This window comes from Typopeltis vanoorti, chromosome 11 (genome assembly GCF_054136105.1).
Source record: "Typopeltis vanoorti isolate ZY-2024b chromosome 11, IOZ_Tvanoo_1.0, whole genome shotgun sequence".
Lineage (NCBI taxonomy): Eukaryota > Metazoa > Arthropoda > Arachnida > Uropygi > Thelyphonidae > Typopeltis > Typopeltis vanoorti.
The window spans coordinates 31,992,592-32,004,401 of NC_143559.1; the positions used below are offsets into that span (position 1 = coordinate 31,992,592).

The following is an 11,810-nucleotide window of genomic DNA, read 5'->3' on the forward strand; positions in this document are numbered from 1 at the left end:
GAATTATGGGGATGTGAATATGGTTATCAGGTTCAATGTTAATAAATTGTAAGGTCATGCACTTTGGTGTGATTAGATATCCAATATCTTATTATATTGGTGGGATTATACTAGAAGAAACTGATCAGGATAGAGACCTTTGAGTTGTAGTAGACAGGAAGTTGAAATTCAAGGGTCATATAGCAAAAATTGAATATACAACACAGAATAATTGTGATGCTGAAATGAACCTTGATATGTAAAGATAAGGAAGTCATTGTCTCTTTACAAGGCCTCACTTGGACTACTGCATGCAGATCTGGTCTCCTGGTTTCTGGAGTGATTCTGATTCAGTGGAGAGAGAGAGAGAGAGAGAAAGTTCAAAAGAGAGTGTCAAAAATGATATCAAGATTGCAGAATACTGATTATGAAGACAGATTGAGAAGTTGCAGGCTGCAGACACTAGCAAACAAGAGAAAGAGGGGTGATATGATTGAGAGATACAAACTTCTGAAAGGGTTATATAGAATTCGGTAAATGGAATTTTTCATTTAATGGAGGGTGGGGAAAAGGATCCTTGGAAGTTGAGAATGAATGCTGTCAAAAAGTGGGTGAGGGCTAGATTTCTATCAGAGTGGTGCATGATTGGAATGGATTTCTGTTGGATGTTGTATGTGCGTGCAAGTAGCATGAATGAATTCAAAAACAGGTATGACAGCTGATATGGCCTCCCTTGATGAGTTCCTGACTCCTGGAGGTCATTCTTAATGATAATAATAATAATTATTATTCTGTATTTGTTTATTCAGTTGAATCATTGTCTAGTGCATCTCAAATTAAATATAGGGGCTAGTCTTAATAGCAATGTATTAAAACAAAGAAAAAGAAGTAAAAAAGCAACAAGATGGATGTCTAAAAACACTCAGTCATATCACATTCGTTTTGTTAATTTCAGGGTCCAAATTAAATAACTTGTCACTCAGATCCATTTTCAACAAATGCAGATAGACTAATGAAATAAGCTAGAAATTAGCAGCAACACTCAAGGAATTAGTTCTTTATATCACAAGCACACATTTCAACGGAAAAAAATCCAAAACTTCATTATTAACCAACTTTAATTCAGCTCTGACATGTCTGTTTCCTCTTTACAAATGTCCCTGTCAACAGGACAGTTACAAAAACTCTTTCATGATATTCTTTTTCAAAATCTTTGAGCAAGTAAATGTCTCTAATTCAACTTATTGTTCAGTTCAAAGAGGCTGATGATATGTACATTATTAGCCACATGACTTAAGTCCTCAACATTTCCTTAGCCACTTAAATTCCCAATCTGAATGGAGAAAAAAAGGCAATTTCATATTAAAGAACATGTAAAAGTTAATTCTTTGAGATATATTAAACTGGTACTTCACTATGAAAAAAACTGACATACCAAAATTTTATCAGCCTTTGCTTCACTAATACCTTTAATTGACAAAAGCTGTTTCTTTGGGGCAAATGCAACAGCTTCCACTGTATGAAATCCAGCATCTTCTAACTTCTTTATGTCAGTAGCATTGATACCATTACCCTAAAAACAAAACCTATCATTTAAGATTCTTTACTATATATTACCTTTTGTTCATATAAAAAAAAAAAGATTTTATTGGTAGTCAACATATCTAATTTAAATAAGACAAGCTGCCTTGCAATTTAACGTTATTCATTAATTTAACAACAAAGAAAATAAAAATATGCATTTAATTTTTTTTTTTTTTTTTAGTAATCTACAACACAAAATGTAATCCAAACTGCTCCTCACAAAAATTGGTGAGGAGCAGTTTGGATTTATGCTAGGAAGAGGGACAACGGATGCAATATTTGCGCTAAGGCGATTGATGGAAAAATATAGGGAGATGCAGGCAGAGCTACATGTGGTGTTTATAGACCTGGAAAAGGCATACGACAGAGTAGCCAGAGAGGAGGTATAGAGGGGTATGAGGAAGAAGGAGGGGTGTCGGAAAAGTATGTGAGGTTGGTGAAGGAGATGTATGAGGGAACGAAAACTCAAGTCAGGTCTAGTGTTGGCATGACAGAGGGATTCCCCATTGTTGTAGGGCTCCATCAGGGATCAACTCTGAGCCCCTACATCTTTGATCTGGTCATGGAGTGGAGGACATCAAGAAAGAGGCGCCAGGGAGCATGATGTTTGCCGATGATATTGTTCTCTGCGAATCATCCCAAGAGAAGCTTGAAAGACCCTGGAGAGTGGAGAAAGGTATTGGAGGAGAGAGGCATGAAAATTAATCGGGTAAAGACCGAATATATGTCAACGGGGAGTGAAGAGGATATGGTCATACGACTCCAGGGTGAAAGGTTAACTTCAGTGAAGAAATTCAGGTATCTTGGGTCGGTCATCGAGAGGAATGGTGACCTGGATGAGGAAATACAGCACCGAATAACATGCAGCTGGATGAACTGGAGGAAGATGAGCGGGGTCCTGTGCGACAAGAGAGCGAGTTGTAAGATGAAAGGAAAGCTGTATAAGATGGTCCATGGCACGGAGACGTGGCCTATAACAAAGGCACAGGAGAGGAAGATAGAGGTGGCGGGGATGAGGATGTTGAGATGGATGAGTGGTGTGACAAAGAAGGATAGGATAAGGAATGAATACATCAGAGGGACAATCAAGGTGGGCCTGATCAGTAAGAAGGTACAAGAAAGTAGGCTGAGGTGGTTCGGTCGTGTAGAGAGAAGGAGTGAGGAGTATGTTGGTAAACGAGTGGAGCGTGTGGAGGTGGAGGGAAGGAGGAAAAGAGGCAGGCCCAAACTCAGATGGAGTGATAAGGTGGCAGAGGATCTTAAGGAAAAAGGATGGAGTCGGGAAGATGCCCTGGACTGGAGAATCTGGAAGAAGAAGATTAACGATGGGAAAGGCGACCCCATCTAACACGGGATAAGGCATAGCAAAAGAAGAAGAATCTACAACACCCAGAACCATTTTAATCCTATGCCAGTTGAGCAATTGTAAGATATGATCAAGTATGCACTTACTAGCACCTTGTGGAGTCCATGCCATTACAAGTTGCTGTTCTGGATGCTAGAGGGAAAAAAAAGGGAGCTGCTTAGGCATGGTGTTCCTACCATCACTGCCTAATGGCTTATGTGGAAAATCATGCCTAAGGTCATGAATAACATAAATAGGAAGATAAAAAAACATCAATGATTAAGTGCACAAATGAAGAAGGAGAAACAGAGAGAATATACATGAATATATACACTGCTTAGAAAGAAGTTAGCACACCAGTGTGAGGAACAAACAATCATGGCACCAAACTTAATAAAACACAGGAACTCCTTTCATGGTGATGACTGCAGCAATTCTATGGGAAATACTTTCCACAAATGTATGATAGTGATTAATGGGAATTTGGGATTATTCTTCACGCAAGCATGTAATGAGATCCTGAACTGTTGTGGGACAGATGTCCCTTGACTTCACCAGCCGCTTCAGTTCAATAGGGTTGAGATCAGGGCTCTGTGAAGGCCAGTTAATTATGGTGATGTTCATGTCCGCAAACACACAGTTACAGCAGCAACCTAATGACACGGTGCACTGTCTTGCTGAAAGAGACAATCGTCAGTTCTGTAGAAACGTCACAAAGTAGGAGGCATCACATTGTCCAGAATGTCAGATACCTCTCAGAGTTCAATGTTCGTGGCACCAAAAACAAGAGTCTGAGGCCAAACCAAGAAAAAGAGGACCATCCTCTGAGAGACAAAAAGAGGGTACTGCCACCTCCGAATTTCATAGTTGAGGAGATGGTCCAATTTGTCAACAATTTGCCAAACAGTTAGGCCTGCAGCATGGCCTAACTGTTTGGCCTAACATGCCTCTTTCAAACTCTGTCAGTTCACTTCTCACATTTCACATGGACATATTGCACTGACTTGGAAGCATCATATTCCTTCAACATATACTGGCTACAAATACATGCCTCATTACATGGCACAATGCACCTTGCCCATGGGGATGTTTGTTGACTTCTTTCTAAGCAGTGTATAAAAAATTATTCTCATATCACTTCACCAGGCTTGTACCACACCTATCCATCTGCTCGGTAGAGGGTGTAGCATGTTGGTTTGGGTAATGTGGGACTTGCATATTGCAGTCCTACCATGGAAACCCATGCTTGAGCCTCAGGTCTGAATGTTTTTATGCAGATTCATGTTCCTGTCAATGCCCAAAAGTCCGCATTCAGCATGTCAGCTGAAGAATGGCAGATTTTACGCATCCTTTGTAGTATCCTATGATCACATTCAGCAAGTGTGATGGGTTGTCCACTGCAGTTGACTCCCTGTACTTCCATTTCATTATGCTATCAATGATTGTTGACCTGAGATGGTCCAATTTGTCAACAATTTGCCAAACAGTTAGGCTTGCAGCATGGCATCCTAGGACAATGCCTCTTTCAAACTCTGTCAGTTCACTTCTCACATTTCACATGGACACATTGCACTGACTTGGAAGCATCATATTCCTTCAACATATACTGGCTACAAATACATGCCTCATTACATGGCACAATGCACCTTGCCCATGGGGGTGTTTGTTGACTTCTTTCTAAGCAGTGTATAAAAAATTATTCTCATATCACTTACCATAGTGAAGTGATATGAAACTTCAAAAACTACTTAAGTAATCAAATCAAGAGCCAATCTAAAGAAAAGCATACTGCATGAAAGATATGTACAAATGCTACATGGGATGACCTCTGTAATATGTACTCCTCTCCTTGGTCTATTACTTCTATTCACCTGATTCATAGAAGTCTACCATCCTAACACCTGCTGTGAACAAGTCAGAATTATTTTCACAGGCATGAAGACCTTCGTTCCACCATTCAGCTCATAATCCTCATTCACTTTTCAACCCCCCCTAGTTCAACTGAAAATGTATGAAAAAAAAAGTCCGCTTACCGCACGTGGCTCATATCAAGAACTCCAGCTTTATGCTCTGCCTATGCCAAAGCATGCAACATATGCAAATCAACCATCATCATCAGATACAAATTTGATTCCATAAAGGTCAACAACAGAAAATTTTTCTCCTGGTCCCCTGCTAAGGCCACTGGATGCAATTTTGCTCTCCTGCACTTCAACCTCTCTCTCTCTCTCATCCTGATGGCATCACTATTACTTCACCTAAAGATAAAGCTGACCTCTTGGTCACTCTTTTCCTCTAACTCCTGCAGAGATGACCAAGGGAAATTACCTCCTACATACCAAAATCTAAGCTCCATATGCCTATAGTTTTTCAACAAAAATTCATCAGAAATCTACTAAATAACTTGGATACTAAAAAGTCTTCTGGTGCTGATGATATCTCTCCAATTGTTCTCAAACATTGTGCTCTAGAGCTAATACCTGTCCTACCTTATGTTCAATGCCACCAAAACACAGTCTTGTCTTTTATCTTGCAAAAGATCTCAGCTCACCTACTCTTACCCTCAGTAATACACAAATCACCAAGATCAGATATTGTTATCTTGTTTATCTCCAGTCTTTCCTGGCATAAACACATCACATCAATAGGCTTCTCAGCATCTGAGAAATTTGGCATTCTCTTTCATTCAAGAGTCCATTTTTCATCCAACCAACTCTTAATTATGTACAAATCCCAAATCTGCCTATGTTTAGAATACTGCTCAAGTTTCGAGTGGTGCACATAAAACTTCCCTTAAAATCCTTGATACCATCCAGAAGCAAGCAATTAGGCCCATTGATGATCCGCCTCTTACAAATTCATTGCAACCTCTATCTCACAGTGTTTATCATGGTCACTGCTCCAGAGAATTGGCAACCATTTCTTCACTTTCTGTTCTGTTAATAAAGGTGCAACAGCTGTCCAGCATCCTTTTATAGTACAACTGCACAACTGCTTCTATTCTTCCTCTTTTATTCCGTCCACCTCTATCCTCTGAAACAGCCTTCTTCACTCATGAAGTACTTCCAAACTACAACCTGCAACTTTTCAAAATAAATAAATAACACTCTTAAGTCCTCATCTACACCTCACACATGGCACTGAGCCCCTCAACTTCACCTATATGGGATCAATACATATACATAATTACTGATATATTACTTTTGTCATGTCATAATTAAAAACAGACAATACTAAATTTCATAAACACTAATAATTCTAATATACAAAAAGTAGTGGTAAAGAGATTTATAATTGTAAATTAGGATTACTTTACAGCTTACTTCAAGTTTCTGTATTTTTTGTGGCCCGTATTCTTCAATATCTTCTGCATCTTCTACAGCCGTGGCCATCTACAAATAAATTGATGGTAATTACTTAAATGATTACCTCCACTGATAAAAAAATATCAGCTATATATCATGAATGCATATTATTGCTGGAAAAAAACAGACACTGATTATTTATTTCTTAACTTTGAGCCCATATTCTTAAATTAATTTATGAAACAAGAAAAAAAAAAATTGAAGTGACTGAAGAAGCAATATTTAGCATTAAAATTTTATAAAGACATTATTGATAAATCTACCATAAATTAAAATTTAGATAATGAGCAGATTTAGAAAGTTTATATATAGAAACTTCATTGAGAAATAACACCTTTTTAAATGAATTCATTAACTATGTTTCAACTATTCAGTACTATACAATGCTCATGGTATTAATATGTAATGACCTCTATATGAAGTCTGTTCAAAGAGTTTCATGATGTTTATCATTATAATGAAACTGGGCATGCTAGCTTAGTTTGGTAAGCAAATACAGTGGTGCACTGGGGAAGGGGGGGCTAACTCCCCCCAAAAGAAAAAAATAATAGAAAAATTTCCAAAAATCTTTTCCTAATTAAAATTAATTTTTTTTTATTTATGTTGTATCGTGTCTTCTATTTCTATACTACTAATGAATTAGTGGTCACATGAGGTGGGAATACCCTATAGCTCTCCAGAATCACGGCCACTGTGAATGCAAGGCGAATGAGATAGTTCTTGGGCAGACCGAGCCGGGTCAGAGGAGATCATGTATTGGCGATCGCCACAGATGCTCAGTCATAGGTCACATGCAATGCGTAGTGTCTATTCTCAAATCATCTACTCAACCCTCCCCACGCAAGATTAAATCCTGAGTATGCCACTGATGAAACAAACCCAAAGTCACTGCACCACCTGACTCAATGCAATGCTTTGATAAATGAATGCAAGTTTCTTCTTTTTGAGTGTCCCAATGTTAGGCATAATGAACAATGTGTGCATCACATTTTAGCTTGGAGGATAATGCCTTAAGCCACTCAAAGATATTCAAGAGGTTCAAATTGCAAGATAGTAACTTTGACTGCATGTGACCAGTACTCTGGACAATTAATGACATCCCACACCCATGATTTGGTGGCTTGTGAAGAAAAGGTCAGAGAACTAGCCTGTGAAACAAAAATCTCAGCTGGATCCTTCCTGCCACAAAATTCTGATGTAAAATTGGGAAATAAAGATTGCTTTATTTGCTGAGACTTCAGCTCATCCAACTCAGAAGTTTCTGGCCCATAAGAACATTGCAGTCATACCTCACTCACCTTATGCACGAGATTTTACTTCATGACTTCCTTTTATTTGCTAAACTATACTTAATACTAAAATCTATACTTAATGACGGTTTCAAGATGTGAATGAAATTGAATGAATGTAACAGAGCAACTCAAAGCCATTCTTTTAAAACATAACTAAAAATTCACATCTATACCACAGTAATTAAATTTTAATAATATGTAGATATTTCATCTTAAATATTTTAAGACATCATCAGTACAGTTATTACAAACAATACTAGGAATTATATTCAAAAGAACAGTTAGTGCACATTCTTACATTGGAATCCCTCCATGCATACAGTAGCATGTTTGAGGAAAGAAAAAAAGAATAAAGGCTGTAAATAAAATATATCTGATGTTTATTTTATACAATTGAGGATAATAATTTCCCAGCCTTTGGGGATAGTGAGACAGTCAATATATTTCAGATTAGGTTTGTGACATAAGGCTTCACCACTTTCTTTATATAAATGTTCATGTTTATATAAGGATCTATGTAGCAGATTGGTGTTTTTCTATTAGATCCTATGGTTAGGGTTTTCAACTCCATGTTGTGCAAGGCCAAATTTGTGCAGTTTGATAAGACGGTGTGGTCTTGATGTTCAGAGATGCATTTACTTAAAGATCTTCCTGTTTGTCTGTTGTAGCAAACTGTTCCTTCGAACATAATTCCTAGTATTGTTTGTAATAACTGTACTGATGATGTCTTAAGATACTTAAGACGAAATATCTACATATATTATTAAAATTTAATTACTGTGGTATATGTGTGAATTTTTAGTTATGAATACTCCACAAGTTTCACTATATAATAGATTCCTTTAGAACAGTTCCAGAAATGCTTCCAAAAGTGGGAACACTGCACTGAGGAAGGAGAGAATATTTCGAATGGGATATGTTCCCATAGCTCATAAGCTTTTGTTTATATATTTTAAATAAAATAAGTCTGAGACCTTTTGAACAGACCTCATACAATGAGACTATACATGACCTCTCACTGCTTTCAGAAATCCTAGTAATTGGCTAGCTAAACTGAAATGAAACTAAACAAGTAATTTTTCTGTCTGATAGTTTATGATGAGTTTACTTCCTGTATTTCCAAAAGAATCTAATGTTACATTTAACACAATTATGACAAGCAACCAAATTCTCTGCCTACACCTTCACACAGCATTGGTACTATCAGTAGCCCTGGATATATTCCAATCCACAAGCATTAAACCATCAGACAGGAGTTAACTAATCTGCAAGGCAGAAGTCAAGCTATAGAATCTACACCCCTCAGAGGAAAGGGCAAAATCTTTGTGGTATTAGACATCACTAGGTGGTAAAGGAATTTCATCATCTAGTAAATACAATTTCTTTGCTTAATGGAAGCTTGAAAATGGCCAAAAACTGAACTCTGGAGTAAAGATCTGGTTTACTTCCTCCCCCTCTCCCACTTCTTCCAGCATGCAACATGAATAATGTTTTCTGAACTAAGTTAAACATCATGGAGAGATCCAACATTTATTCATTACAAGGGTTCAGCTTTAAAACAGGTATCTGGAGGAGCTGTGCAAAATTCTCCATTCGTATGGTTTAGTAAAGAATCTATTACTGTATTCACGCCCTTCCCAATTTCAACTTAACCACCACCATGAAACATCACTCAAAGGGAAACATTATATGTCCACTTCTTTTGTACATGCTTCTTTGAGAGCCAAAGCAGAGCAATGATTAGGAGGAAGATAAGGAGCAAGAATTTAAAGTTAAACAGGAAAATAAACATGTCCATACTGAAAATTGCTGCAGCGACGTATTTAAATGCAATTTAGATCAAAAGACGAAACAATAATCTACTCAATAAGGAAATGAGGCATAATTCCTACTTGGCATTCTTATAATGCCAACAACAGAAGGATGAAAGCAGCCATGTCAGTTGCCCACATGTTCTTTTCCACTAAATATGCACAGAGATGGAAGAAATCGTAGAGGAAATGTGGGCGTGAGAACAGTGACTTCTACTCGATCTTGGATTGCACAGGAGTGGAGCAGTGAATGAGATGAGGTTTAGGTTCTACATGGAGTGGATGGTAGCTGGCAACTGCATCCTGACTCCGGCAGGGATCTGTTGTGCAACTGGATTTTGAGAGCTAGGGACATGATTTCACCAGAAATAATTGCCAAGAGTTTTTTAAAAAACCGGCATCTCTAATGCCCTGGATGGGAGTGAAGATGACTATTTGAATAGATGATCATTTGTTTTAATTTAATTACAGAAGCACTGTCGCTAAAGGTTCAAATATATAGTGTGATGAAGGTGAGCGGCCGATCATGTAAAGAACATTGATAAATAAAATTTAAATGCATTCATTTTATAAACATGTGAGCAATTATAAATTATAATGAATACTGAGGATTTAATTATAAACATAGATTTAGTTTTGTTTTTCCTAAAAAACTTTAGTTTCTGAAAAATCCCTACATATATCTTGCACTACTATTTTTTAACTTTAATCTTGGGGAAAAAAGTGCGAGTTATATTACAGTACACCAAGACATGCCAGCAATATGATATGTCAGCTGTGAGATTGTTAAAACTTTAGCCAGATGCTACCACAATTAAGAGGCATATATTATGTCTTAATAGTGACTTATTCTCTAGACAGTTTGCCTGTTTTATGGGATGAAAATAAGTTTCTTGGAAATAAAAAAAGCCTTGCCACTCTCTATAAGAGATCACTTAACTCACCCACTGCTATACCCTTATAAATGTTTCTCACTTCCTAGAGGGATCTGAATCCGAGTTTTTCCAAATGAAGGTCAAGTGCCACGATACCTTTAGCTGTATTACACTTGGTTCACAAGTGGCAACATCGTAAAGCTGTATCTTTCCAGTATGAAAATAGATGTACTGCATATGAATATTGCCAAATACCTGTCATCTTTTAGCATGATAAGGCTCTAGATCTGCTTCTGTCCATCTTACTATTGTTTTGTTTGTGAGGGTATCAAGAAATCTGAAAATATTTAATCTGCATCAACTCAGCTATTTCCCCAACTGTGATCATTACTTTTCACCTTTTAGCATGACAAAGCTGTAGTTCTGCTTCTGTCCATCTTACTGATTGTTTTGTTTGTGAGGCTATCAAGAAATTTGAAAATATTTAATCTGCATCAACTTAGCTATTTTCCCAACTGTGATCATCACCATAACTTCACTTACTAATAACATTATTCTTCATGTTTTAATAGCCTTTCATACTTACTGCACTATTAACAGGCCTCTGCCCATATGTACATAATAAATTAATATTGCACTAACTTTTTTTGTAGCAGTTGTCTTAGATAATATTTTTTATTATGGGTCAATAACAATCATTACTAAAGTAAGATGATAAAATAATTAAGTCTTGTTGGCGCTAACAAAAACTTTCGAAATACTGATGATCTAAAAAGTAACAGTGACATAGAATAGTCATAGAATCATCAATACCATTTCATTACTTAATAGTAATTTGTTCGCATTTAAAATTCACGCAAAAACAATTCATAAAATATCATTTTTGAAAGAAGTTCTATTATGGCATAACGTAAGAACACTTATAAACGAAGTGTCTTTGACATACAGCTATGCAAAACTGTCACACACAAACATACAGCTTTCTTATTTGTTCAAAACTGAGGCAATAACGAAATACATTTCCTTTAAGTTCAATACCTGGAAATAAGCACTTTAATTTCTACTTTTCTGATTTTTGATAATTTGTGAACTCGTAACAGAATCTCAGCGTTGGCTTGTATTATCCCAAATTACTATCAGTCATATTTTATAACTACTACTTATAAAACACTTAGGGAATTCAAAACGTTAAGTCGCATTCCCATACTACAGAACGACGAAACAGATTACTTACCTGATTACTAAAGTATATTTTATTTTAAACGTGCACGCACAAGATTATACAAAATTCCTGGTTAATTCATTTTATTGAATCAAAATTTTACCATGAAGATTACAGCTACCAAACGTCAATAACACCACACATTTGTTACTCCCGCCACTACACTGCGCAAGACACGATAAAGTAAATTTCAGAAATAATACCATTTAATTTTTTTTTTCATAAATTATTGTCAGTATAAGTTCAAATCACCATAGAAATAAATTCAGTCCACCTCATATGTGAAACAGTTAGCATTTTATACATACGCACTGAAAATATAGTCCCGCATATTTGT

General features: G+C 36.7%; 1 protein-coding gene across 4 annotated transcripts in view; it reads right to left on the reverse strand.

Annotated features, from left to right (window-relative positions):
* The window catches only part of spn-A (RAD51 recombinase homolog spn-A), a 100,648-nt gene that overhangs the window by 88,646 nt on the left and 192 nt on the right, over positions 1 to 11,810 (reverse strand). The window contains exons 1-3 of one of the 4 annotated variants that reach the window (XM_090401010.1): positions 11,486 to 11,743; positions 6,232 to 6,300; positions 1,447 to 1,552 (exon numbers count right to left, since the gene is read on the reverse strand). In XM_090401010.1, the coding sequence (XP_090257136.1) occupies positions 1,447 to 1,512 (66 nt within the window). In that variant the 5' untranslated portion in view covers positions 1,513 to 1,552; positions 6,232 to 6,300; positions 11,486 to 11,743. Of the gene's footprint in view, positions 1 to 1,414; positions 1,553 to 6,231; positions 6,301 to 11,289; positions 11,350 to 11,485; positions 11,744 to 11,810 lie in introns of those variants that run through there. The other 3 variants (XM_090401007.1, XM_090401008.1, XM_090401009.1) reach the window with 3 other exon arrangements.